This window comes from Drosophila virilis, chromosome 5 (assembly GCF_030788295.1).
Source record: "Drosophila virilis strain 15010-1051.87 chromosome 5, Dvir_AGI_RSII-ME, whole genome shotgun sequence".
Taxonomy (NCBI): domain Eukaryota; kingdom Metazoa; phylum Arthropoda; class Insecta; order Diptera; family Drosophilidae; genus Drosophila; species Drosophila virilis.
Window position 1 is genome coordinate 8,603,017 of NC_091547.1, and position 26,877 is coordinate 8,629,893.

The following is a 26,877-nucleotide window of genomic DNA, read 5'->3' on the forward strand; positions in this document are numbered from 1 at the left end:
CTTTTATCGATAACACATTCTTTGATCAACCATCTGAAGTTGCAATTATTAAAATTTGTTTATGATTTCTTGTATTAAATAATTAACAGCATATAAATGTGGTAAATATGTTAAAAATGGTGATTTGTGGTACGGTCCTGGTGCGCAATAATTACGAAGAGTTTGTTTTGAGCTGTGCATATTGCAAAACTAATTGCGACGTGGAAGTAAGCCTCGAAAGATGGCAAGAATTCGTCTATCATATAAGAAATGTACACAAACTGGAATCGGATGAGAGCAAAATTTCCTGCAACAGCAGCCCGGACTTCAAATCAGAGTCAATGCCAATTGAAAGCGAAACCGACGTCGAGGATGATAATGAAGCTGATAATAAGGATTGTTTAGCCGAAGCAGCATTTGTGGATTTGCCAAACGCATCGACCGACAGAGAAGACGATTACGATAGCGAATACGAGTGTGATGAGGAGGTAAGTCCTTTATATTCTTCAAACACATCATTTTAAATAATTACTTACGTTCATTTAGATGGCACTGGAATATCAGGGCGATGCTTCTAGAACCGACGCTGAATGCATCAAAAAGAGCTTTACACCAACTGTGAAAGTAAGCAATTTAATCTATTGCCTTAAGAAAAACGCAACGATTTAAAAAAGTTATATTCCACATATAAATGTATTTAGTTTAATCCGACATTTTATCGACGCAATCCACGGATCACGCAATTCATTGAACTCTATAAAGGACATCCTTGTCTCTGGGATCCCAAACACTCTTCCTTCAAGGACAAGGAGAAACGCACAGCTGCCCATGCTACATTAATTGATCAGCTAAAAACGACCATAAATGTTCATCTCACTCAGTACAAGCTTAAGAAATGTATTGCCAGTCTACATAGCCAGTACGCGACCATAAGCCGTCAGAAGCGTACCAAAAAATTAACAAAATTACCTCTGTATTATCATGAAATGTATAGTTTCCTTGGGAAACGCTGTGATATGGAGGAGGCGGAGAGTGATGTGGAAAGTGGCGACAACAAAATTAAGGTTAGTCAAACTTGAAGAGAATATTTGCATTTATCGTAAAACTATTATCTCTTGGACAGTTGGTGTTCACAGAAACGAATCGGCTGACAACACACTTTATAGAGCTGTACTCGAAGTTTCCACAATTGTACGATCCGGCGCACAAGGATTTCGCCAATCTTAATGTTCGCAGATCAGCCTACATAGAAATGACTGAGCTGCTGGCCACAGAGATTCCCCTGGGCATTATTACCCACTATGATGTTTACGACAGTGTGCTGTATCTACGGCAATGGTATTCCCGCAAAATCAAAGGTCTCACAGAGACGCAGACGATCGGCCTATTGAAGGCTGAGAAGAGTTACATTGAGACATGCAAGAGTTTCCTCAGGACGAAAACATTCCGCCAAAAAATTCCGTGTGACGTGTGCCAGACCAGCTTCAGCACGGATCACGCCCTGCAGGCGCACCAGTACAGGGTCCATAAGCTGGGTGACGGCGGGTGGTTCAAGTGCAGCTATTGTGAGAATCATTTCGAGCGGCGTTGTCATCTACAACAGCACAACCAGCGCGTGCACATGGGCAAGACATTCAGCTGCAGCTTGTGCGAGCGCAGCTTTGCATTTTCCAGCCAATTGAGCAGTCACATGCGCACCCACGACGACACGCACATAGCCAAACCGTTTGTGTGCGAGTTCTGTGGCAAATCCTTTAAGCAAAAGATTCAAATGAGCAACCATGTAACCGCTGTGCACACGAAAATTCGGGCATTCAAGTGCACTATGTGTCCCAAGGATTTTCTAACCAAACGCGATCTCAAGGATCACATCAAGGCGCACCTCAATATACGTGATAAAGTATGCGAGGTCTGCCAAAAGGCGTTTACCAATGCAAATGCATTGGTCAAGCATCGTCACATCCACAAGGAGAAGACGCTGCAGTGCAGCCTGTGCAATACCAGGTTTTCGGAGCGCGTTAGCCTGGGAGTTCATATGAAGCGTACGCATAAAATCATACGAAATAGCTCAAAAGTTGTGGAATCAACGGAAACCGCATTGTATTCAAACACATTCCCACAATCAGAAGATGTTTCACATAAATAAAAAAACACTCCAAAAAATTTCCCATTCGGAAAAGTTTAGTTTGAATAAAATTCCCTTTTTGGCTTTGGCTCTTTTACAACACTGAAATTTGCGGCAACAGCTCCGAAGAAATCAGCTGCTTTTGTTTTGATTGGACTACGCGGCGTGCGAGTTGACGACGAACGATTACGTGCATCGTATTTGCTGACTATGAGAGGTCTTCTGGTTAAACTGTGGAGTCAATGCGACACAGTAGCTCTACGGAGGCTTAACAGTGCGTTGACCACCACCGCCAATGGCCGCACATTCAGCAGATGCTGGGCTAATTCCCGTTTATATGCCACCAGTATTAAAGACAACCCGACACCGGAACCCAGTCAACGTGAACGGCCACACTGTAATGTGGGCACCATAGGGCATGTGGATCATGGCAAGACGACACTGACGGCGGCAATTACCAAAATCCTATCAACAAAAGGTCTGGCAGACTACATACCCTATGAACAAATCGATCGTGCGCCTGAGGAAAAGGCCCGCGGCATAACCATAAATGCCTGCCACATTGGCTATGCAACCGCGGAACGCACCTATGCACACACAGACTGTCCGGGCCATGCGGATTACATTAAGGTACGTTTTTTTTGATATGCATTAATGGCTATCAAACTCAATCTGATTGCATTGTAGAACATGATTTCGGGTGCCTCCCAAATGGATGGAGCCATATTAGTGGTGGCCGCTACGGACGGACAAATGCCCCAAACACGTGAGCACTTGCTGCTGGCCAAGCAGGTTGGCATACAACGCATTGTGGTGTTTATTAACAAGGCGGATCTAGTCGACCAGGAGGTGCTCGAGTTGGTTGAGATTGAAATGCGAGAAATGTTGTCGGACTTTGGTTTCGATGGCGTCAACAGTCCAGTGATATGCGGCTCTGCATTATTAGCGCTACGCGACGATCAGTCTAAGTTTGGTGTCCCCGCCATTGAGCAGCTGCTGCAGCACTGCGACACGTATATACCGACACCCGAGCGGGATGTCAAGGCACCCTTTATTCTGCCCATTGATAATGCATTTACGGTGCCCGGACGCGGCACGGTTGTGGTGGGCACCATAAAACGCGGCACCATAGCGCGCAATGCCGAAGCCGATCTGTTGGGCTTTAGCCAGAACCTAAAGACCACCGTCAGTGACATTCAGATCTTCCGCAAGAGTGTGCCGCAAGCACTGGCCGGCGATAATGTAGGCGCCCTGTTGCGTGGCATTAAGATTTCATCTGTAGAGCGCGGCATGCTGCTATGTGCGTCCGGCTCTGAGGATATATCCAATCACTTTGAAGGCTCCATGTATTTGTTGTCTCGTGCCGAGGGTGGACGCTCCAAGCCCATGCTATCCAAGTATATACAACAGCTATTCAGCATGACATGGAATCTGCCAGCACGCATTGATATCGGTAAGTTCTTTATGGGTTAACTTCAAAGTACCTTCACTACCTAACACCTTATAGTGCCCAGCGAATCTATGTTGATGCCCGGCGAGCATGGTCAGGTGCGCGTCACATTGTTGCGCAAAATGGTCATGACGCCGGGTCAGGCCTTTACAATACGGGAGAATGGAGCAACGGTGGCAACGGGCATGATAACGACCCGTTTGCCATCTCTCGATTTGCCCAAGAATAAGCTATCCAAGGCGCCGGTAATTTGCTAATAGCTCTTGTATTGTACAAATTCTTCCTTTAAATTTTATCGTACACGAGTATTTAATATAAATTTGTCATATTTCAAACAAATGCCAAGGCTTACTTTTTATTGTTTAATACAGCCCAGTTACGTTTGGGGGCTCGTTCTTCAAAACACGCTAATACATATAACTTACAAAAAATATGAGAATACATAAATCGAATACAGAATCTTTACAAATATAGCGCTCTTTATATGTATATATACTTATATATATATATATAGATATATATAAATATATATGTACTTATTATCTTAACAAGTCTCTACATTCCAAACGTTTAAGGCAACAAATCGGCCATTGTATACATATATTTCTGTAACATTTCAATGTTCATTAAGTACATTTCATATATATGAATATGTTTACTTTTCATTTTATGTATAAGTTAAGGTACAAGGTTAATTTATTATTGCAACTTAGGAATGCTTTCTGCTGGAGTTTTACTCCCTCATTTATAATTACAAATAAGTTTCATATATTGCATTGGTTCAAACCCGTTCTAAACACGCTTTAATTAGCTACAACAAAACTAAAAAAAAAATTGGCAAAAATGGCTAGCAGTACGGGTCAAGAAAAAGGGAACTGAATTGTCGATAGTTGGGGCTTTCCTTTCTCATTAAACTAAACAGGAACTACTGAACTTAGACTTCTCACAACAATTAGCTAAGACTCGTATAATACAAAAGAAAATAAGTCACGTCAAATGGCAACATTCAAAATAATTGGTTGAAACGCACTCGCATACTAAATTTATATTTTTGTGAGGAATTCGTCGAGATTTAAATGCGGCGGCAACTCGATCTCCTCCAGCTTGATGTCACTGTACTTGAACATCACCTTGAAAGGATGTATGAAATTTTGATCCATTGTAAACTCATCGCTCTTGGACTGAAAGTGAAAGTGTATTAGAGTAAATGTGTGAATTGAATTTTGCTCAGCTTTACCATTTCCCTAGCATTCAATTTCTGCGTCAGCTTATCCAGAAATACATTGGTTATTTCGCTCTCATAATCATCGAGCTTGTAGGATTTCATAACCTTTAACACCTGGGCAGTATTAAGAGACGTGCACAGATCACAAATGGTTTGCACATCCTCCTCACTCTTGCGGGACTGCAGCAACTGGGAGACTTGATTCAATGGTGCCAATGGCAACAGCACCTCATTTGACTGCAGGATACATCAAAAATTGCAGAGTTAAGCTGATTGTTGACCGACAACTGACAACCATACTACTCACCATCTTCTTGTCGCGCACCCAATCCTCAATGCAGCCCAGATTATAGCGAATTATCATGCCCGTTTCCCACATGCAGATGTCGCCACGCAGCATCAAACAGTTGAGCGCGACTGCGCAGACAAAGTACAAGAGCTGGCTAAATATCTGCTCAGCATAGATACTATCCAAGCCAAAGTGCTGGAACTGCTTGTAGAAGTGCTCCAGTTGGCCAATTAGCTGCTTCCAGGCAGGCACATTTCCGTGCTCGGGTGATGATGACGAATCTGTGTTTCGATTACGCATCCCATGCGCATGGCGAGTGCGTTGAATCTCATCATTGTTTAATATGGCCGGCACAATCTTGGGATCCAGCAGGCTCTGTATCTGCATAACGAGCGCCTGATATAGATTCACAATTAGATCGAGTATAACGCGTCGATATTCGTAGAGATTGAAATTCTTCAATTGCTGCTGATTCTGCTTCTCCGTATTGAATTTAACGTATTCCTCAACATCGCCGTATTGCTTTAATAAATTTAGCAGCCTGCAAAATGATGAAAACTATAGAGAACTGTTTTTGGCAAATGTGTGAAGATCTTACGTTATGGAGTTGACTAGCCAAATGACGCGATTCTCTATCGGATGGGGCGTTCTATGCATTTTCTTGATTTGCATTACGAATTTACTGAGCAGCTCGCGCACATCCTCATCGGCATTGGTCAGATCGGTATAGCTGCAAATAATTATAGATCGATCAAGTTGATATATACAGAGAAATTTTGAGTTGTTTACCGAATGCACATAAAGATAAGATAGGCGGGGAAGCCGGGCAGCAGACCGACCACAGTGCGTGGTGTGAGACTACTCAGCAGACGCTGCAAGATCTTGTCCAGATCGCTGTTGTGGAACTTCATCAGTCCGAGTGGATTTTGAGACTTTTGTTTGGTTACATTGGCGCCCAGATCGTTGTCGCTACTGCTGCTGTTGGCTGCCTTATTGCGTATCATTTCCTCCTCCAGCTGATTCTCTAGCTTGCCGCCGTCCTGCCTGTAGGCCTTCAGTTTGGCATTGGCCAGCTTTAGCTCATCCTGCACCAGCAAGTACTGGGTTATGGCCTTTTTCAGTTCCAGGCGCAAATAACGATCGTTCTGCTTCAGCGTATCAATATTGGCCTGATCGAACTCATCGATGCTCTTGAAAAGAACCTCCTGTAGTTCGTCCTTTTCATTATTGAGCCGCTCGATGGCCTGCGTCATTTCCATCAGCTTGCTATTGTGCTCTTCTGTAATGGCCTTCAGCTCCGATTCCAACTGCCTGTTGACCAGCTTCTGTGACTGAAATGCTTCCATTAGCTCGTGCACATTGCTGGCATCGCTGCCTCGCAGCTGTAGACTCTCCGGTTCAATGGAGCGTAGCGTTTGGCTCTGCTGCAGTAAGACGGCCTTCAATTGGATGCACTCCTCACGTCGTCTACGCACTTCCTCTTGCAGGGCTGCATGTTGTGCTGTGAACACAAAGGAAAAAGAGAGGGGGGGAAGCAAGGGAAGGGATTGGATATAACAACTGCAATGAAGGCCCATGACGAATGTTACCATTGAGCTCGTTGATCTCAACACCGTGTTTAATGCTCGTGCGCAGCTGATCGTAGTCGCTGCGTAGCTTCTCGTTCTCTACCTCAAGCTCGGAGACGCTATGGCAAGTGTGTGGCAATAATATACATAATTGTAATTAGACTAACTATAGGCGTGTGTGTGTGTGTGTGTGATTGTGTGTGTGCGAGTGTTCGTTCGAAACAATTGCCTAACTGCGCGTTACTTACCGGAATGAATCTTCCGTAGGCTTATTTCGACTTGCCAGCTTCACGTACTGCTCCTGCAAGCTCCTGTGCTTCTGCTTCTCCTCCTCGAGTATGGAGCGCAGCTTGACTACAATGCTGGTGCTATCGAAGAATGAATCTACGGGCAACACAAATACGTTAATCTATAATTCAAACTATGCTTATGCATGAGTCGCACCATTCTTATTCATCAACTCCGGATGTCTGTGTACGTCCAGGGTGTTCTTAGCGGAGCCATAGCCCACATCATCTTCGTTTTGGCTGGACGCATTGCTGGCGCTGCGTGTGTGATGCATGCCATAGGCACTGAGGCCGTTATGCTGCTGCTGGTAGCGACTGAGCTCCTCCTTGAGCGAATAGTTTTCATTCTCGATCACCTCCTTGTCCTTGATGGCACGCTGATAGGCTTCGTTGAGCTCCTTATTGTCAATTTCGGTAAGCATGCGCTCTTCGCGGTCGCGTTGACTGCCCTCCGCACTCTTGGCCATTTCGATCATGGAGTCCACTTGCTTGCGCAGCTCTTCGTTTTCCAGGCACCACAATTGCTTCTGATGAGTCCACTCCTCCAGCGAATGACCGCTCTCCTCGAGCAATTGCATTTTTTCATCGCGCTCCGATTCCAACTGCTTGTTGAGCGCCTCGATCAGCTTATCCTTATCCAGACAGGCGGCCTTTATATTCTTAAATTCGTGCTCCAGGTTTTTCTTCATCTCCAGCTTCATTCTACAAAACAGCAGAAGAATACTTAGGTACATTTACTATAAAAATGGCTGTATACAGACTTCAATACGCTAATTTCGCTGGTCTTGTGCTTCAGATTGCTGTTGTCCCGGTTGAGCTCATCGATGCGCTGCTGCATGGATATGATCTTGTTCTCGAGGCCCATGTACTTGTTCTCCATATGCGATATGGTCTTCGCCTCGGCCTTCATGCGCTTGAACTGGCGACGCGCCAGGAAGCGCCGCACCGCCGACTGACAAATAATGATACTGCGACGACGTTTCTGATAGGCTCGACGTGCCAGTACACCACGCACAAAGCGCTGGATCTGCACAGCGCGATAATAGTCCCGCATAGCAAAGAACCTGTTGCGTGCCAACATACCGCGAGCATATTGCTGTATGCCGGCAACAGAGTGGCACAGACGCAAGTAACGACGGCGGCACAGCCAGCCGCGCGCATACTTGGACAATATGAGAGCAGCGCGCGCCTCTCGCAATTTCTGGGCACGCATGCGCGCCATGTAGCCACGTGCATGCCGCTGTATACCAAAGATAATGCCTTGCAGTTTCAGATAGCGACGTCGCTTAATAAAGCGCCGTACCACAGACTGCACTATGGTAATGTACTTCTTGCGCAGATTGGCGCGCACTTGCTCCATATAGGCCACCTGACCGGCCCTAAAGAAAATCTGCGTATTACCAAAACGATATTTATCCTCGTCCTGTATCCACTTGAGTACAATATTGCGGCAGGATTGCTTCATGTCGTTCTTATCGATTTGGCTGCGATGCGCCAGTAGCTGATACCGCATATAGAAATCAGGATAAAGCCAGCGAGAAGGAAATCCGGCTGCTGAGATGCGCACTGTCTCCAGCACACCACAGGCACGCAGCTGTTGAATAATCTTGGCCGTCTCCCACTTAAAGGCAATCTTGTCATCGTTGGGCTGCAATCAGATAGAATGAGTGTTTGTTTGTTTATCATACAATTTGATAGTATAAATCTATACCTTGATACAGCGCACATAATGTGGAGTCGTTGCGTGCAATGTTGAGATCAGCGAAGCCAGGCTCTCTTGGAACTGCGAGCCAACAGTTTTCTTGTGCTGCTTCGAGGGCACCACCTGATCAAGTCAAAGAAATTAGCATTAAACATAAACAATACATGGCATCAGCACAAAAGCACATAAAGTTCAAGTTGCTTATAAGACAAAAACAAAACTAACTCTTCGACGCGTCTCGTTGAGTTGCTGTTGACCCAGTTGGCGATGTGTACATTGGACAGTGGACAGTGGTTGATGGACAACAAGTGTATGGAAATACAGAGTAGCAATACAAATTACATTACAACGAGCCTATTTAAGCAGTTATTGGTGGCCCAGCGATCGGCTCACAAACCTGTTTGCGATTGGCGCTAATCACAACGCGTCCTCCAAGTGTGGTTGTGTTCTTGTTCGCATCCGTGCCGAGCGTGTCCACCTCTTCGAGCACCATGACCTGTTTGCAGAGCAGCATGTTCGACTGTGCCATTACACTGGTTAGCTCCTTGGATACCGTATCGCGATTCTTCTCTAGAAAACCATTCACATCGTACTCAACCGTGTCCGAAAAGTGTTTAATAAAGAAACCTTAAAATATTTTAGAAACGATTTAGTGCTAGTTCAACTAGTTAGTGCAGCACTCACTTGTGGTTCCGAAGCGTGGCTTTTCAAAGTGCGGAAATTTGTTGCACTTGTCCACCAGCTTCCCCGCCCAGCTCTCATCCGAGCCTTTGGGCATCTGTCAAGCAACAAAAGTAATTTACGGCAGATAAATAAAGTTTAGTTAAGCTACTAACTCTACACTCCTCGTCGAGCAGATCCAGCACGCCCAGGCGTGATTCAATGAGATCAATACATGGCTGATTGTCGTAGAAATCGATCATTGTCCAGGTAATACCCTCCTTAAGATACTCCTCCTGTTCTAGCTTAAAGACGTGCTGGTTGAATTGCTGCTGGAGCTTTTCGTTCGCATAGTTTATGCAAAACTGTTCAAACGAGTTCACCTCGAACGTTTCGAAGCCGTAGATATCGAGCACGCCAATGAAGCTGCACTGTTTGCTACCGTTAAATAGACTCTTGTTCAGCACATTGACAATATACTGAAAGAGCTTCGCATAGATGTGCTTGGCCAAAGCATCCCTTGCGGCCATCGCCATCTCCATGTTGTTCGGTATCAGCACATATTCATTAACCGACTCTATCTTACGCATCAATAGCCAGCGTCGCAAATCATCAGCATTTATCTTCAGCAAATCTCCAGTTACTTGCAGGTGCAGATCGTTTTGCTAAAAGCATAATAAATAATTAACAATTGGCAATTGTTTGTACAGCTGCTGGCCACTCACAAAAATATCGCACGATTCGGTGTCTGCCTCGTCGCTGCCGTCCTTGTATGTCCTGGACACCTGTATGTTACCCAAATGCAGAATGCCAGCAAGTATTTTGACAATATCGGCAATTTGTTGTATGGAAAAGCCCAGGACTGTCATGGCCTGTACCGTATCATTGAACTGATCTGCATCCGAAACGCGTTCAATGTCTGGCGAGCCACCCATTTTCAAAAACTGATAATTATCCTGATGATCTGCAAGACCAAAATTAGATTATATTTCTACAAGATTTCAAAAAGTTAAAGTGCACTTCTTACCCAACACCAATTCTGGATACTTGGCACGAGCCGCACACAACTGATAGAATATATGATAGTTGCGCTCGCCCTGTGCCTGGTAGACCACGCGAGACTTCTCCAGCAGATATGTGTGCACGGTGGCGCCTTGCAGATACATGACGCCCATGTGATTCGTGAACAGCAGCTTGGTAAATTTGCCGAAACGTGAGCTGTTGTCATTGCGCGTGGTCTTGGCATTGCCAAAGGCCTCCATGATCGGTGAAGATGCCAGCACCTTGCGTTCGACCTGTGTCTCTGACTCGGAGCCGCCAACGGCGGCAAAATAACGCATCGCATATTTGGCGGATACGGTTTTGCCCGCACCCGATTCGCCGCTAACAATGATACTTAGATTACAATTCTCACGCTCCAGTTTCGTGTACGCCTCCTCGGCCAGTGCGAATATGTGCGGCTCCAGTTCGCCCATGGCATGGCCGCGATAGGCGCGTATAATGTTTGGTCCATACAGCGGCAGATCCGCATACGGATTGATGGCCACCAGTATGATGCCACAATAGGTGTAGATAATTGAGCGCTCACAGAAACGGACGCGCAGATTATACAGAACGCCTGGCTCGTGCAGGTAGGATAGCGTGGTTAAATCATTTTGGCCCACCAAAATCGCAGGATTACGCAGCGGCGGCAGATCGCTGCCATCCGGTTTCAGTTTAATCTCTGTCAAGGCACCCGATTCGGTTTGAATTTTCAATACGCCGGCACCCTGGCGATAGCTCTCCTCCAATGTGGCGCTCTCCCACACCTGTTCCGCATGGGGTATCCAAATCTTGGAACCCTAAAAAATGAGCATAGAGTAGGAGAGAGTTGTGTATCAAAACATTGAACATGACCTGGGACAAGTTTGCAACTATTGCGGCTCAATGCCAGGCAACTTGAGCCGCCTTAAGCCAGAGCTAGCCCCCCTTCCTCTCTTTCCCATACCCAACACACACACACACACACATGCACACACACAAACATGCAGCTGTCTATTGTAATTGAAGCCAACGCACGCAAGCAAGACACGCGCTTATCAGCGCGAAAGTTCTGATAAGAATGTGATTCATTTCTAATATATTTTCTTGCCTATAAATGCACCATGACTCTGCCATGACATCAATAGGGGCTGTTTTAGACGAAGCGGGCGCGCAAGGTGCTTGTAAAAAATTAAGAAATGCAAAAATGGAAATTATTGCACCACACACATACACACACACACACACACACACACACACATACGCATGCACATGCACTCGTATGCATGCAGCACACGTTGTTATTGTTATTATGTATGCGTTTTTATAAGCCCCAATTCTTAACACTATGGAGCGCTGGGCTCGACGACGACGACAACAGCGCGGAATTGCCAACAATGCACTTGTGGGGCATCAATATAATGTGTAAATGTACCTTTGCGTATAGCATCTCCTCGCTTGACATGATTACAGCCTGTCCGAGTGCCCAAGTACAGCTTCGGGCACTTAATACACTCTACGCACCGCTCTACTCCCGCAACGGTAACAACGAGGCGATTGATATGCGCATAAAACCCGTTAGATTTTGTCTTCTCAATTCCAAATTGGGTTAAGCAAATTTGACTTTTTCCCTTTATGTCAGAGAGTCTCTTATTTATTTTTCTTTTTTTTTCGGTTTTATCAACTTTTCACTTTTGTGTAATTATAGAGCCATTGTTAAGAATTTGAAATACTATAAATTTACAACGTTGGGCCAGAATGATTTAAAAAAATAAATTGTAGATGTGCATATATTTAGCTACATTGGTAATTTAGAAGACACTGCTAACAAAAACAGAATTCGCCTCGTCGCCGCCTCTAAACTGACTCTGACTGACGTAAAATGTTGTGTTGCCAAAAAGGGCAGGGTTGCCACATGGCTTCACAGTTTAGGCCGAGTAAACAAAGTTACAAATGGTAGGGATTTAATATGGATAGACTGGTGTCATATTTGAAAATGCGCATGTACAATTTTAAAACTCTAAATCTATATCAATTTTAAATCGAATTTTCGAATTGGACTTTTTCGCGGCAACAGTTAAAAACCCATTTTCCAGCACTGCACACTTACCTGCAGCCATTTGGCAACACTGCGCGTCTGCGTCACAGCTGCAACTGTCAACATTTCCCGCGCAAAGCCAAAGACGGCGCGTTGTCCACAGGCTCGTCAACAAACAGATTAAAAAGTGCTGCTATTTGTTGTGGAACTCGTAAAACTGATACCCATATAAAACTAACAAAAAATGTCAAGTCCCGCTCGTTCGCCCAATGTCGGATCTGGCACACCAAAACAAGGAGCGCGTACCCCCACCAGAGGTAAGTTTTTGAGATTACAAAAGTTGTCATGTACATATGTAAATGTCTATGCAGGCATTGCCGCGCAGGATGTAGAAACACCGATGCGTATGGGGCCTGGTCGTGCGCCCGGTCGGCCCTCTGATAACATTAGTTTGCCGCCCACGTCGCCGGCTAATGTTAGCTTGCCCGCCACGAGTCCGGCGCGTGGCTTGGGCGGCATGAGTGAGATTGATTTGAGTTCGCCCCTTAACTACGGCACCCCCAGCTCCATGGGCTCTATACGTACACCGCGTTCCGGCATTCGTGGAACACCATTGCGTGCGCGCCCAGATATACGCACGGATAAGCGCATGCGCCAAGTGGCCATTGGTGGCACCTCGGGTGTAAGTAGCAGGATAAGCTATTTGCTTTGACTTTGAGTATCTAAGCTGTTTACCATTGCAGCTGGAAACCATAGCCGAGAAGGGTTCGGAGCCCACAGATCCTGTATCCGAGTCCTCGGCAGCACCACAACTGGTCGTCTGGGGCACCAATGTGGTCGTTAGCCAATGCAAGTCCAAGTTTAAATCGTTTATTATGCGCTTCATCGATCCAAGCGCCGAGCAGGATGAAATTTCCGAAAACATTGATGTCAATCAGCCGTTGTACCTGCAAAAGCTGGAGGAGATTCACACGCTGGAGGAGCCCTATCTAAATCTCAATTGCGCGCATTTAAAAACATTCGATCAGGATTTATATCGACAATTGATATGCTATCCCCAGGAAGTAATACCCGGCTTTGACATGGCCATTAATGAGATGTTCTTTGAGCGTTATCCGGCCGCCCTGTTGGAGCACCAGATTCAGGTACGTCCCTTCAATGCGGATAAGACGCGCAACATGCGCTCTCTGAACCCAGAGGATATGGATCAACTGATTAGTATTAGCGGCATGGTTATTCGCTCCTCGAACGTCATACCGGAAATGCGTGAGGCGTTCTTCATGTGCAACATTTGTTCCTTCTGCACCACCGTCGAGGTGGATCGTGGACGCATTGCGCAGCCAACACTGTGCACCAACTGCAACACCAATCACTGCTTCCGGATCATACACAATCGCAGTGAGTTTACGGACAAACAGCTCATTAAGCTGCAGGAATCGCCCGATGACATGGCTGCCGGACAGACACCACACAATGTCCTGCTATATGCACACAACGATCTGGTGGACAAAGTGCAGCCTGGCGATCGCATTACTGTCACTGGCATCTATCGAGCCACGCCCCTGAGGGGTAAGGGACCGAATGTGAAGAGCGTGTACAAGACGCACGTCGATGTGGTGCATTTCCGTAAGGTGGACAACAAGCGTCTGTACGAGGAGGAGGAGGGGTGAGTTTCTATTTAATTACCACTGATTTGTCCATTTTGGCTAAATTATTTCATTTTTACTTGCAGCAAGGACCACATCTTTCCACCGGAACGCATTGAGCTGCTGCAGTTGCTGTCGAAGAAGCCTGATATATACGATCGCTTGGCACGCGCCATTGCGCCGTCCATTTACGAGAACGATGACATCAAGAAGGGCATTTTGCTGCAACTCTTTGGCGGCACCAAGAAGAAGCACTCGACACTTGGCCGCCAAAACTTTAGATCTGAGATACATCTGCTGCTCTGCGGCGATCCCGGTACATCCAAATCACAAATGCTGCAGTATGTCTATAATCTGGTGCCACGTTCCCAGTATACCTCCGGCCGCGGCTCTTCCGCTGTAGGTTTGACCGCTTATGTGACCAAGGATCCGGAGACACGTCAATTGGTCTTGCAAACGTACGTAATGCGAATTCAAATATGAACTTTATTAAAAATATCTATTATATATTAGGGGCGCTCTCGTTCTGGCCGATAATGGCGTCTGTTGCATAGATGAGTTTGATAAGATGAACGATTCGACGCGCAGTGTGCTGCACGAGGTAATGGAGCAGCAGACTCTGAGCATTGCCAAAGCTGGCATCATTTGTCAGCTGAATGCACGCACTTCTATCTTGGCCGCCGCCAATCCTGCCGAGTCTCAGTGGAACAAGCGCAAAAATATCATCGACAATGTACAGTTGCCGCATACGCTGCTGTCCCGATTTGATTTGATTTTCCTGGTATTGGACCCACAAGATGAGCTCTTCGACAAGCGCTTGGCCAGCCATTTGGTATCCCTTTACTATGTAACCCGTCACGAGGAGGAGGACACCATGTTTGTAAGCCTTCAGTTTTAAGACCTCACATCTGCCAGTTTGTATTTATCCCTGTTTTTTTACAGGATATGAGCGTGTTGCGTGACTACATTGCCTATGCGCGAGAGCACCTCTCGCCCACGTTGTCGGATGAGGCACAACAGCGTCTAATTCAGGCGTACGTAGACATGCGCAAGGTGGGCGCTGGTCGTGGTCAGATTTCAGCTTATCCACGCCAACTGGAGAGCTTGATACGTTTATCGGAGGCGCACGCCAAGGTGCGGCTAAGCAATGCCGTCGAGTTGCAAGATGTTGAGGAGGCCTGGCGACTGCATCGCGAGGCATTGAAACAATCGGCAACAGATCCGTTGTCGGGTAAAATCGATGTTGGCATCCTCACCACGGGCCTGTCTACAGCAGCTCGCAAGAAACGCGCTGATCTGGTGGCTGCCATCAAAGAGAATCTTAAAAAGAAGGGTAAAGTGCCGACAGTGCCGTACCAGAAGCTATTTAAGGAGATTAAGGAAGGTTCCCAGATTGTAAGTTCTTTGTTTAAATTCTGTTTACTTTATAAATACATTAATTTCATTCTTATTTTTAGATGATTACACGCGAACAGTTTGAAGATGCCCTGAAAGAGGTGCAAGATGAGGGCGCGATAGTGGTTATGGGCAAGAACACTATACGAATTTGTTAATTTCATTGCAGCATAAAAACATTCATTCATTCATTCCTAGTTGTAAGAAAACAGTTTTTAAATAAAGTTCACAATTTCATAGTTTTTTCGATAAGTGCTGTCCGATAAGTTTTTGCCGCCGATTAATTGAATGTAAACAAAAAGACAGTGTTACCGCATTGAAGAAAGTAAAAATACCAGCGAAATTTGCGTGCACTGACAACCCTTTTTCCGATTACCTCACTCGCTCTATTGAGCGAGACAACAAGCGAACCATTAATAAGCAGGCACAATCACGGCATAACAATAAATGCTTTGTTTTTCCAAGCCCTGCTACAGGCGTAGTAAAGTTTGGATTGAACGAGCGAGTAGGAGGACTGTTGCGTCACCAGGCATAAACACCAGCGAACATCGCACTCAAACACCGCCCAAACGGTAGCCCAGGAGATCAGCTGACAACGGCGGCATTGGCAGTGGCAGTGGCAACGGCATCCCCATCGGCGCCCATTAGCTGTAGCATACGCAGCCCCAGCAGCAGTTGAAACATGGCATCCACCTCGGCCGGCACATTGGAGGGCACACTGAGCAAATGGACAAACGTGATGAAGGGCTGGCAGTATCGCTTCTTCGTTCTGGACGAGAATGCGGGCCTGCTGTCCTACTATACGGTAAGTGATCCTCACTTCTGTCTGTCATCTGACAAGTGATGGAAACTTTTTGGCGTTTATCTACTTAAATTGGAGCTGCGTTAATTGTTATCTTATCTGTCCAGTCAACGACAATTTAACCGAGTCGCTTCCCGCAATCAACGTCGCCAATTAATCAAAAAATGCGTATACACATGAGTTTGTTTGTGTGAACACATTTATACATATATACATTTATTTATTTAACGTAATTTTGCCTGAGCTGCGGCTGCGGCGGCTGCTGCTGCTTCGCTTTTTCTGCGCTGCGAGCTCTGGTAGGAGCTGCGATAGAAGTCGTAGAACCCGTAGAGCATGAGCATAATCACAAATATGAAATATATAAAGACTTTCTTGTCCACGCCGCAATTCATCGATACAAATGTGGCATGGACCATAATTAATATAAACTGTGTCATTTGTATAACTGTGATTGACTTCTTAACTGGCATCAAAGCACGCACCGTGGACTTATCCGCCACGGCGGCAGTCAGATAATACATGTACATAATAATATGCACATTGGAGTTGAGCAGGATGGGAAACAGCGCATCGCAGCCTGCAAGATGAGAAATCACATATGAATATACACTTGGCAAAACTACGGAACAGTTCACGCACCATTTTTGCGATTATGATTGATCAGCATATAGATGAGTGTTACTGTGGTTATATGATGGAACACATGCAGCTTGGTCACTTGGCTCTGTTTTTTGCGCAGCACAAATATCATTGTCTCCATGAGCTCGGACAGCTTCAGCCAAAAGAGGAAATACGCCAAGCGAAAGTGACGCTTCATACGCTCGGGCGTCTCCTCCAAGACGCTGCATCTCCAAAAGTATATGATTGTGTATTCGGTTATGTGCAATATCTGCAAAGTTATCCAAATTCCTAATACTCAAAAGAATACCAGTTTAAAGGCCATGTGTAAACCCACCTCGTAGACAACGAATATGCACGATATGACCTGCACAATATTATGAACTATGATCAGTTTCTTCAGCTCGTACGGCGCTCGAGCGTGCATATAGCTTAAAATATACAACAACAAAAAAAGTTCCAATTTGATTAAACTTAGAATTTGAGTCCCTTACGCGCGGATTAGGCGAATAGAGTACAGCTCAATTGAATTGTTAATTAACTTCTTGCCATTGTTTTTATTTCAATGTACAAAGTGTAGAGGGCGAGCTTAAATTATTCTTAAAATCGTATTAAAATTCTACATTTTATAGCTGAGAACTCGATTCAATACTACTCACCTTGGTCCCAGCTTCGTAACTAATAGCAAATATATAGCCAAGGCGCCGAGCATAAACCAAGGCGTCGACATTACCGCAGGATGATCAAAATCTTGTGCTTAAAAAAGTATATATATATAAATATATATATTTATTCATGTATAAAGTTTAATTGAGCACTTGAAGAAATAACAAGTATGCCCCAGATTCTCACTTGTTGGCGCATCCATATTTTTTTTTTTTTTTTTTTTTTGTGAAAGTTTACTCTAAGAGTCCTGCGTATTTGGCGGATTAATCCGTGCCGATTAGCCCCGAGACTGTTCACGTTGCAATGCGACCGACTTATCGCTGATATCTGGGCAATTGTCAAATGCTCGCATTGATTTTTAATCGCTTAGCTTCGTAACAAACACCATTAATTTATGCAAAATACCAAAAAAAAAAACAACAACAACTCATTTTAAACTGTGTCGTTGACCATTTCGCCTTTTTTTTTTTTTTTTTTTTTTTTTGTGTTTTGTTTTTCTTGCCTGACGTTGGCCTACGGGCACACGTCACAGACAAGACCGATGCGTTCTCAAAGTTTTTCCGCTACAAATTGCGTAGTTTTTACAATTGTTTTAATTTGTTTAAGTGTTTCTATGTTTAACATTTACAGTCCAAGGAGAAGATGATGAAAGGCGTGCGACGCGGCTGCGTTCGTCTCAAGGATGCGCTCATTGGCATCGACGATCAGGAGGATAATACATTCACCATAACTGTGGATCACAAGACCTTTCACTTTCAGGTAATTGTCATTCTGTGAAATCGTATAAATTATTGTTTGTATAAAATAATGTTCTATATAAAATTGGCGAAAAAACCGATTTCGGTCTTGTTTGTACCAAGATTTTTGCTTAGGTTTGTAAACGAGATTGGCCGGAATCGATGAGCTCCAGTTTTCTACAGGATGGGGGTAAAACACTTCTGAAAGGAACCTTTACACAGATCTTTTAGAGATGAGTTTTTATACCCAGATGGATTTTAGGGATACCCTTCTAGACATTTGCCTTACGGTATATTTTGCTTTTGCTTTAAAACTGAGAGAGTAGTTGACATAGAAACAGATAGAGGAACATACAGACATGACTGTATCAACCGATTTATAGTATATATACTTTATGGGGTCGGAGATGTCTTCTTTTATGCGTTACATAACTCATGACAAAATTATAATACCCTCTCTTTTGCTATAATAGTCTAGACATGGAATATACGTATTGCAATCGCTTTACAGGGTATCCAAATAAATGTTGATATGATTTTGAACTCTGAAGACCCACTCAGATTGACACACACCCAAACTCTCGGTCAAGTTCATTTATTTATTTTCATTGATTTCGTTTTTGGCTCTGCATTTGCACCCCGCCTTTTGCTTTGGCGCCGCTGCTCAAACTTATTGTAACGATAAAACTTATTGGCAAACCCAAACACCAAACACCGAACCTCGTAACCGCCCAACGACAGGCTCGGCACAGCGATGAGCGTGAGCAGTGGGTGCGACGTCTGGAGGACACAATAAGACGGCACGCGAATCGTTCGCGTCTGTGGGACAGTCAGAGCGCCTTCTACCTTGCCGGCGGCTACACGAAGGAGTCGAGCAGCAAACGGGCCAATCACTTGGAGCTGGTGGGGCGACGTGTCTCCGAAGCGGATGCCTATCTGCAGCTAATGATAGACCAAACCAATGTAAGTGTGCCAGTCTTTTATATGCAGCCAAACTGTTGTGTAATTGAGTTCTACTCCCAAAACAGGCGCTGGACAAACGCATCGCCGAGCTAAGCGACGCCGCGGAGCAGGCCAAGTGCAAGGCGCTGCAGGACAATGCAAGTGTGAGTTAGACGCAACATTTATTAAGCAGCCAAAGGCATAACTAAACAAACAACCTGCCACCCAGCTCAGTTAGGGCAATCTCCAGATGCAGCTCGTCGCGAAAGTTATTCGAAATGTTTTGCAACTCGCCAAAGGATAGACGCCAATGGCTGGCATCCGCTGGCATAAAGTGGCACGTGTCCTGGCTTTGAAGCACCTGGCGCACGGCCACTATGGTGCTAGCCTGTAGGGCCGCATCGCGTCCGCACAGTCTCAGTGCGGCATTCAACTGCAGCTGATCGTTTGGCGTTGCCAGCCAAATGACAAACACCTGATCCTTGGGATTGGCATGTGTGAGAATGCGGTTGCCTAGCTGCTTATCCCTCAGTGCAGAATTGGCGGCCGTCTTGCAAATGAGCACCACGACGGGCACATCGCTGGCCAGGTGGCCATGCTCCTGCGGCGATGCCAGCAACTGTTGCTCCTGCTGCTGCAGCGGAGAGCCGCTAAAGGCGAGCAGTCCAATTACATGGTTCTGCTTAAAGTGACAGCTGCGGGTATCAAAGGACAGCACGACACGCTGGTCCTCGCACAGCTTGTGGCAGCGCTGTGAGGCGACCGTCTCATTGTGATCGCAGAGGTAGTGCAGCAATAGCAGCTGGCTATCAACGCGTCGGCGGCAATGCTCAAACACACACGGGCTCGAGCCGCAGCTGATAATCAGCCTGCCATCCGACTCCTCCTCCAACTCTGTTCGCTCCAGCTTGGCAGCTTTGGCGTCGGCCTCGAACTGCTCGCCATCCTCGATGGCATCCGCATCGTGCCAACCAATCAGTTCCGACTGTCGTATCTGCAGAATTGTCATTTCTGTGCGCAACTCTTCTAAATCCGCACGTAGATCCTGCAGCTGCTTTTCCATGAGTAACTTATCTTCCTGGGCGTCTTTCGCATTAAACAATTGTGCACAACGCATCTTGTATCGCTCGAACTGGTCACGTAGCTCGTCTATGCTATGCTCCATGGGATCAAGCAGCTCCTCAGCCATATTTAGCCAGAATAATTTCCCCTTTTTTTGTGTGTGTGTGTGAACAATGTGAAATGCTTTACAATTAGTTTATAACATTTTTTTTTTTTTTGTTGTTTTGGAATTTTTAGTCACAGTTTTGGCAGGCGAGCAGATGAAATATTGATTTGCAATGCAAGTTCAGGGTTAGAGCCTTAGCTGGGCCCAGCCGGGTGTATTATTAGATATGCATGAGGTGGTTGTATGGGAAATTTTGCGAGCTCGCGCCAGCTGCAGTCGCAACCCAGCTGTTCATTTCTTTGGCAAACTTCGAGGCAAACTGTTTTTGCGGAACAAAAATAATAAACAGGCAGCCGGAAAGGCGGTGCAGTCCATCCGACATGGTTATTTAATCGAGGTCTTGACACCTTTTCGCCTTGGCTTTTTATTTCTTCTCTAATTTGATTTGTTTTGATGCTCTGCATTTGCAGGCCATGTTGGATCATATCAAACACTCGATTGTTAGTCTACAAATTGCCAAAAATATGGCACACCCCATCAATGGCATTTACAATGGCCCCACCACTACGCTGACAACAACAACAACAACGTCTGGCATGTTGATGGCAGCGGCAACGGGACCGGCGGCCATGGGTCGCAGTGGCGGCGGCAGCAGCAGCAGCAGCAGCGGGGGCAGCGGCAAGGCGAACGACGCTCTCAAGAGCGAATTGGCGGGCGACGATGAGGATGATTCAGCAACGGAAAACGGTAAATGTCATCCAACTGTAAAATACATTCTGACGGTCACATTTTCGCTGCATGTTTCTTTAGATTTGAGTGTTTGATTTACACTTAGAGCGGGTATCTTGAATTAGTGCAGGGATTTGCAATGGCATAATCTGCATGTGCTTTTATTATCTTATCTCTTTGTTTCTGCATGGATAACTATTTGAGAAGCAGTTTATCTGTAAGCAGTTTATGAAAAATATTTTAGTTACTAGAAGCTTTGTCATATTTATTTCCGATGAATTATTTATTTTTTTATTGAACAGGATAGATGGAAAAGATCCACTAGACTGTTATTTACATTCATTTTATAATTTTTATAACAGCTTCAAGCTTTTTCCGGAGCTCATATAAATAATTTTCTAAAACATTTTTCATTTTAAATTTGACTGGTAATTAACGTAAACATTTTTATTGTCCAATACTGAGCAATATTTTCCATAGGGTATTAAAACTTCTGTATGCCGCTGCAAGCATTTTATGCACATTATGTATGTAGTGCTGGTGAACCAAATATGCCATTACATGCATTCAGGGTCGCACACATACGTATGTGTGTATGTATGTTGGGTGCATATGTATGGCCCCAGTGGCTTGTTAATGAGTTGCTAATCGATGAATTGGCAATTGAAACTTGCGTAAAATGCAATTGCTTGATATATGTATGCATGTGTTCGTTTCATTACAGCCACCACTGCGCCATTAGGTCTGGTCGTACCCGAAACCTCTTATTCAAGCAGCGAAGGTGAAGAAGACTTTTATGATGCCTACGATGATCCGTTTACCAGTGTGGGTAGCTCACCAATTGGATGGTAAGTGTGCACAGATAAACAACAGTTATCTGCCAGCGTTGCCATGTGAACGGATGCCGGCTACAAAAATGCGTACAACCGCAAAGTATGTACTGTATATACATACATACATGTTTGCTTGCATATGTATATATAGGTGCCTCTCTTAAAATTGTATTCAGAGGGCGCATGCTCAATGCAAATTGCAGCACAGGTATCCGAAACACATACATTTGCGTGCATAGTGCTTAAGTTGGTCAGTCGCCTGTAAATAATTTATGCAATTTTGCAAGCTGCAACGTCAGCCGATTTGGCAACGCCAACACGTCACAGCTGACAAGCAGTTGTTGTCGTCCTTTGCCCAGGCCTCCGGGGTACATCGTGCAATTTACGATTTCGTCCTGTCAGTTTGTAGTTGCGTTCGTCGCTGACCGTCGACTGTTGACTGTGCGCCATTCTTCAATTTAGTTCCTTCTTTCAAATGGCGATTTGCTCATAGTATCCACTTTGATTTATGTTTCTGTGTGTGTATGCAATTGTGTTTCCTTGGTTTTTGTGTGTGTGTGTATGTGGTGTGTATGTATAAGCTGTTTGCTTTGTTGCGCACAGCTGGCGCCGCAATGTAGGCAAAACAAAAGTTTGCAATCGCCATTTTAAAGACTCGTATGCAGCTTAAACTGCATTCGCATCCACATCCGACAGCATCGCTAGTGTTGCCATGTTTAAGAAGTGGGTACGTCGCGTTAGCCTAAGGTAAGCACCTCTTGCAAATGTGTTCGTGTGTAAGTGTGTGCGTGTGTGTCCGTTTTATAAATTGTAATTGAGCCAAGGCACGTTGAGAGCCGCGTGCGTGTGCCAAGGCTGACATCATTTAAAGATTTAAATTCTACATACATCCAGATCCAGGTCATTTGGCGTACAGAATATTAATCAACAAGTTTGGAATTCATTTGCAGCGCCACGCGCGGCTTTGCAGAGACATCGCCCACGCACGAAAAGCCGCAGGACAGTTATGTTGGCGCCGGCGATTTGGCCGGAGCCACAGCAGCAAAACCAACTACCACAACTATAACAACAACAACAACTGTTGGGCATTCGAAGTTGCCGGAAATCGATGAGACTGGGTCGAGCAAAGTGCCAAGCTCTCGCTCGTCTAGCTATGACAATGGCATCGATTATGATGCACTATACGAAGAGGAGGAGGAGATGGATCTCAGCATGGAAGCGCACGGTTCAATGATAACGCATCTCTTGTCGCAGGTGAAGATCGGCATGGATCTCACCAAGGTGGTGCTGCCCACGTTCATCTTGGAGCGCCGCTCTTTGCTCGAAATGTATGCCGATTACTTTGCCCATCCCGATTTGTTTCTCAAGTAAGTTGGCTCTATATTTCATAAAAGAAAATAATTATCTTAAAGAAAAATTATTTCCAGAATCTCGGAGCTGGATGACCCACGCGATCGCATTGTGCAGGTTTGCCGTTGGTATATGAGCGCTTATCATGCGGGTCGTAAGAGCGCGGTGGCCAAAAAGCCTTACAATCCCATACTGGGCGAAGTATTTCAGTGCCACTGGGATATTCCAGGTAGCACCATAGCAATAAGCTGACCCAATTCGTTGTTTATAATTTGTTTTCTATGCTGCAGGTGAAACCCAAGATGAAAAGGAGGTGCGTGACGGTCCTGTACCCTGGTGCCGGCGGGATCAGCTAACATTTTTAGCAGAGCAAGTGTCGCATCATCCGCCAAGTGGGTTAACTCTCGCCACGAATCCGTAAGCATCAATTGATCGGCATTTTTGCTTTACAGTTTCAGCCTTTTATGCAGAGCATTACAATAAGAAAATAACATTTACTGCTCATGTCTGGACGAAATCGAAATTCCTGGGCTTATCCATTGGCGTGCACAACATTGGCGAGGGTGTCGTTACCCTGGTGGACCGCAGCGAGGAGTACATTGTTACGTTTCCAAACGGTTATGGCAGGTATGTAATAATTAAAAATATTATTAATAACATTAATGAAATGCTTGCGCTTTTTTCAAGGTCTATTTTAACGGTGCCTTGGATTGAGCTGGGCGGCTCAGTCGAAATCAAATGCCCACAGACCGGCTACTATGCCAACGTGGAGTTTCTCACAAAGCCTTTTTATGGCGGCAAGCGCAACAAAGTCAGCGCCGAGGTGCGTTAAAAAAAGATATATATATATAATTTCCCAAATATATAATGCGTTATATAACTCTACTTAGATCTATTCGCCCAATGATAAGAAGCCTTTTGTTTCGATTGCCGGCGAGTGGAGCGGACTAATGGAGGCCAAGTGGCATGATAAGAACGTAAGTTGCATGTTGGCAACCTAAGTTATAATACTTGTGTGTAGAGTTGTATATTTAACAATTTTTGCTAATGTACTTGTTAAAGTTAAAACCCTTTTTGGCTATCCTTTTCTGTAAACGCCTTATACGCTGCCTCGAACAACACTACGAGCTGGCAGCCACATCTAACTATCTTTCCAACTTTCAACCTATCCACCTATTTACCTACCTATCTTTAACCTGCTCCAGTTTACTTTTAGCGATACTTGTACTTTTCTCTTAAATAATTTGGGAACACATTTCTCTGTGTGTGCTTACTTTGTTTATCTAGAAAATTAAACCTGAACCCAAAACAAAACCAAAACCAATACTAAACTGCCTGCCCACGTTTTGAACTCCCACTACATCATATTGTTGTGTAGATGTTGTGACTCTCTGTGTTTTTGTTTCCTCATATGCTGACTACCCACGTGAATCTCTAATTTTCTAGAAAACCGAAGTATTCGTCGACGTAAATCGCATACCCATATTTAAGAAACAAGTTCGACCAATCGTTGAGCAGGATGAATATGAATCGCGGCGTGTTTGGAAGGAAGTGACTGCGGGACTCAAGTAAAATTCTTATTTTGCATAACTAACTAGCTGCATTTATTTATTTAGAAATTAAACTTACATTTAAATAATATATTAAACTCCATCCTAAATAGATTTAATGACATTGAGCGCGCCACAAATGCCAAATTTGTTGTGGAGCAGCAGCAGCGTGATCAGGCCAAGGTTCGCAAGGAATACGACTTAGCTTGGGAGCATAAGGTATGCTAGATTTATGCTGTTTGGGGTAAAATATTATAAATTTATAAACTTAATTTTACTCAAAGCACTTTAAACCGGTCGGCGATAATTGGATATATACAAAGCCGCTGAGTCAGCGCATGTATTTGCAGGAAAAGGAGGCCAAAAGATAATGCATGAATTGGCAGCGAGAAGAAACGCCAACACCAATGTTTTTCGTCATATATATCTATATTTCCATGTAAAGATATATGTGATTCATATCAAGAATGAGAAGCCTCAATAATTGTATAATATCCTGAAGTGCGCAAACCCCAGACACAAACACTGACGACGATACAACGTAACATATGCAGGAAACTTAATGTTTTACAGTATAATGAATAATGAGATATGAGATAAGCGATAAGGAAACATCTAGTGTCCGTTTAATAATTGTAAATAGTTATACACATAACACACATAACAAACAGAAAAGCAAACGCCAAGTTTAAGTAGACAGTTAAAAGCAGCAATAGTTGAACGAAACAACGTAAGCACCTAAAGAAACAATGGTTGAAATTTAATAAATCTAATATAAACTGCAATAAATAATAATATAGAGAGCAAACAATTTAATATATAGTCTCTACGCAACATACTCGTATAAAGCAACATATTATTAATTACATATGTACTAGCGTGTTTCAAAGGCAATCGCAGTAAACTGCAAAACAGAGAACACCTAAAAGAATACCTTTTACGATATGAAAACACATTATGCGATATGTAATACGAAAGTTGTAGATTACAGAAAAATGTTAGAGATTTAAGCATAGAAATTCTATTTTTTAAATAAAAGACTCTAATAGATGAAATACAATACAAATGATATCTAATAGATACAAATACTATTAACAATTAATTCCTGTTTTCAAAAGTTTAGGCAACAGCACAATTGATTTTGTCAAATAAAACAAATAACGTTAACTTTAGTATTATATATTTTATTAAATTCCATTGTCACAATAATAAAGAAGAAAGCTTTACTTACAAACCCGCAGCTAAAACTCCAACGAAATGTCTGCAAAAGGCAAAAAAATCAATTTATAGTATTCAAATATAGTTAGCATATAATTTAATTGGCATTTGCCAACATTTCAACTACCGCACAGCAAAGCTATATTTTGTTCTTTGTAAACTACCGAATACTCTCACGCAAAGTTAACGCAAAATGAAACGAATAAAGAATATTACGCTTTTAATATTGTTAAAAATAATCAAATATACACAAATATACAGACAGCCACATATGAATAAAAAAGATGAAAGCAATACTGAAATGCCTACATACAAATATTTTAACGAATTTCTTCCTAGAAGTTATACAAAAATAAAACACACTACCCACATAAAATATAAATCAGCCATTATACTATTATTACAAAATAAACATTGTTAGTGCAAATAAATATCATACGTTCAGGTTTTGAAAGTTTGTGAGTTACGCGCCAAGGAGTTCGTTCATTTGAACCTGATTTGTGAACAGTGGCAACGCTGCAGTTTGACATTTAGTAGTGGTGCCAGCTTATTTCACAAATTGACGTGGCTCTAAATTTTAGTGTTTAGGTGTATTTAGAGGCTGAAATTGCAATGCAAAAAGTTTTGCACGCAATTGGTCCATTAAATTAAACGGTGAATCGGTGCTGGAACAGTGTTTAAATAAATTCAACAAGTACGCACCAAATACATACGCGAAAACGCGAAAATCGCTCACTGATTAACAGAGAGCGAGAGTGATTGTGTGTGCGATAGAGGCCGAAGCCCGCAAGGCAGCGCCGTTGTTCATTGTCAGCAAAAAAAAAAAAAAGAAGAGAAAAATAGAAATTTCGTTTGTTGCGTGCCAATTGCAAAGGAATTA

The 26,877-nt window shown here is 44.0% G+C and overlaps 7 protein-coding genes and 1 long non-coding RNA gene across 12 annotated transcripts; 4 read left to right on the forward strand and 4 right to left on the reverse strand.

Moving 5' to 3' along the window:
• Positions 1-59: 59 nt before the first annotated feature.
• On the forward strand, positions 60-2,175 carry az2. The gene is made up of 4 exons (XM_002050650.4): positions 60-467; positions 526-603; positions 681-1,043; positions 1,103-2,175. The coding sequence occupies exons 1-4, from the start codon at positions 108-110 to the stop codon at positions 2,123-2,125; spliced, it is 1,824 nt and encodes a 607-aa protein (XP_002050686.2). The 5' UTR covers positions 60-107; the 3' UTR covers positions 2,126-2,175.
• On the forward strand, positions 2,152-4,487 carry mEFTu2 (mitochondrial translation elongation factor Tu 2). The gene is made up of 3 exons (XM_002050649.4): positions 2,152-2,734; positions 2,792-3,557; positions 3,612-4,487. Exons 1-3 carry the CDS (start codon positions 2,315-2,317, stop codon positions 3,809-3,811), a joined length of 1,386 nt encoding a protein of 461 aa, XP_002050685.1. The 5' UTR covers positions 2,152-2,314; the 3' UTR covers positions 3,812-4,487.
• On the reverse strand, positions 3,881-12,179 carry didum (dilute class unconventional myosin). Of its 3 annotated transcripts, XM_002050648.4 has the most exons (17): positions 11,741-12,178; positions 10,313-11,126; positions 10,011-10,249; positions 9,462-9,950; positions 9,310-9,403; positions 9,023-9,252; positions 8,851-8,874; positions 8,635-8,748; positions 7,685-8,571; positions 7,081-7,625; positions 6,885-7,020; positions 6,658-6,755; positions 5,858-6,569; positions 5,667-5,798; positions 5,087-5,609; positions 4,792-5,016; positions 3,881-4,735 (listed from the first exon to the last, which is right to left on the reverse strand). In XM_002050648.4, the coding sequence occupies exons 1-17, from the start codon at positions 11,768-11,770 to the stop codon at positions 4,598-4,600; spliced, it is 5,430 nt and encodes a 1,809-aa protein (XP_002050684.1). In that variant the 5' UTR covers positions 11,771-12,178; the 3' UTR covers positions 3,881-4,597. The 3 variants fall into 3 exon arrangements, with proteins under 3 accessions (XP_002050684.1, XP_015030093.1, XP_015030092.1); XM_015174607.3 differs by lacking the exon at positions 8,851-8,874; XM_015174606.3 differs by lacking the exons at positions 3,881-4,735; positions 4,792-5,016; positions 5,087-5,609; positions 5,667-5,798; positions 6,658-6,755 and having other exon boundaries at positions 6,144-6,569; positions 11,741-12,179.
• A 277-nt stretch (positions 12,180-12,456) lies between these two features.
• On the forward strand, positions 12,457-15,636 carry dpa (disc proliferation abnormal). The gene is made up of 7 exons (XM_002050647.4): positions 12,457-12,660; positions 12,715-13,025; positions 13,087-14,009; positions 14,076-14,447; positions 14,503-14,869; positions 14,932-15,384; positions 15,447-15,636. Exons 1-7 carry the CDS (start codon positions 12,588-12,590, stop codon positions 15,540-15,542), a joined length of 2,595 nt encoding a protein of 864 aa, XP_002050683.1. The 5' UTR covers positions 12,457-12,587; the 3' UTR covers positions 15,543-15,636.
• Positions 15,637-15,770: 134 nt separating this feature from the next.
• Positions 15,771-26,829, forward strand: LOC6626342 (oxysterol-binding protein-related protein 9). Of its 3 annotated transcripts, XM_002050644.4 has the most exons (15): positions 15,771-16,189; positions 18,101-18,229; positions 18,949-19,170; positions 19,236-19,313; positions 20,788-21,064; positions 21,771-21,894; positions 22,830-23,246; positions 23,307-23,458; positions 23,520-23,621; positions 23,682-23,856; positions 23,917-24,052; positions 24,120-24,206; positions 24,676-24,797; positions 24,893-24,998; positions 25,064-26,829. In XM_002050644.4, the coding sequence occupies exons 1-15, from the start codon at positions 16,067-16,069 to the stop codon at positions 25,148-25,150; spliced, it is 2,337 nt and encodes a 778-aa protein (XP_002050680.1). In that variant the 5' UTR covers positions 15,771-16,066; the 3' UTR covers positions 25,151-26,829. The 3 variants fall into 3 exon arrangements, with proteins under 3 accessions (XP_002050680.1, XP_015029108.1, XP_032292635.1); XM_015173622.3 differs by lacking the exons at positions 15,771-16,189; positions 18,101-18,229; positions 18,949-19,170; positions 19,236-19,313 and adding an exon at positions 20,529-20,714; XM_032436744.2 differs by lacking the exons at positions 15,771-16,189; positions 18,101-18,229; positions 18,949-19,170; ... (1 more) ...; positions 20,788-21,064; positions 21,771-21,894 and adding an exon at positions 22,303-22,626.
• On the reverse strand, positions 16,364-17,805 carry LOC6624815 (very long chain fatty acid elongase AAEL008004). Its single transcript, XM_002050646.4, has 5 exons — positions 17,657-17,805; positions 17,464-17,560; positions 17,142-17,235; positions 16,826-17,075; positions 16,364-16,763 (listed from the first exon to the last, which is right to left on the reverse strand). Exons 1-5 carry the CDS (start codon positions 17,670-17,672, stop codon positions 16,411-16,413), a joined length of 810 nt encoding a protein of 269 aa, XP_002050682.1. The 5' UTR covers positions 17,673-17,805; the 3' UTR covers positions 16,364-16,410.
• Positions 19,312-20,421, reverse strand: LOC6626343 (uncharacterized). Its single transcript, XM_002050645.4, has one exon. The coding sequence runs from the start codon at positions 20,336-20,338 to the stop codon at positions 19,355-19,357; it is 984 nt and encodes a 327-aa protein (XP_002050681.1). The 5' UTR covers positions 20,339-20,421; the 3' UTR covers positions 19,312-19,354.
• On the reverse strand, positions 23,235-24,585 carry LOC116651058 (uncharacterized). Its single transcript, XR_004304098.2, has 2 exons — positions 24,415-24,585; positions 23,235-23,803 (listed from the first exon to the last, which is right to left on the reverse strand). It is a non-coding gene; the product is annotated as an uncharacterized lncRNA (long non-coding RNA).
• Positions 26,830-26,877: the final 48 nt, after the last annotated feature.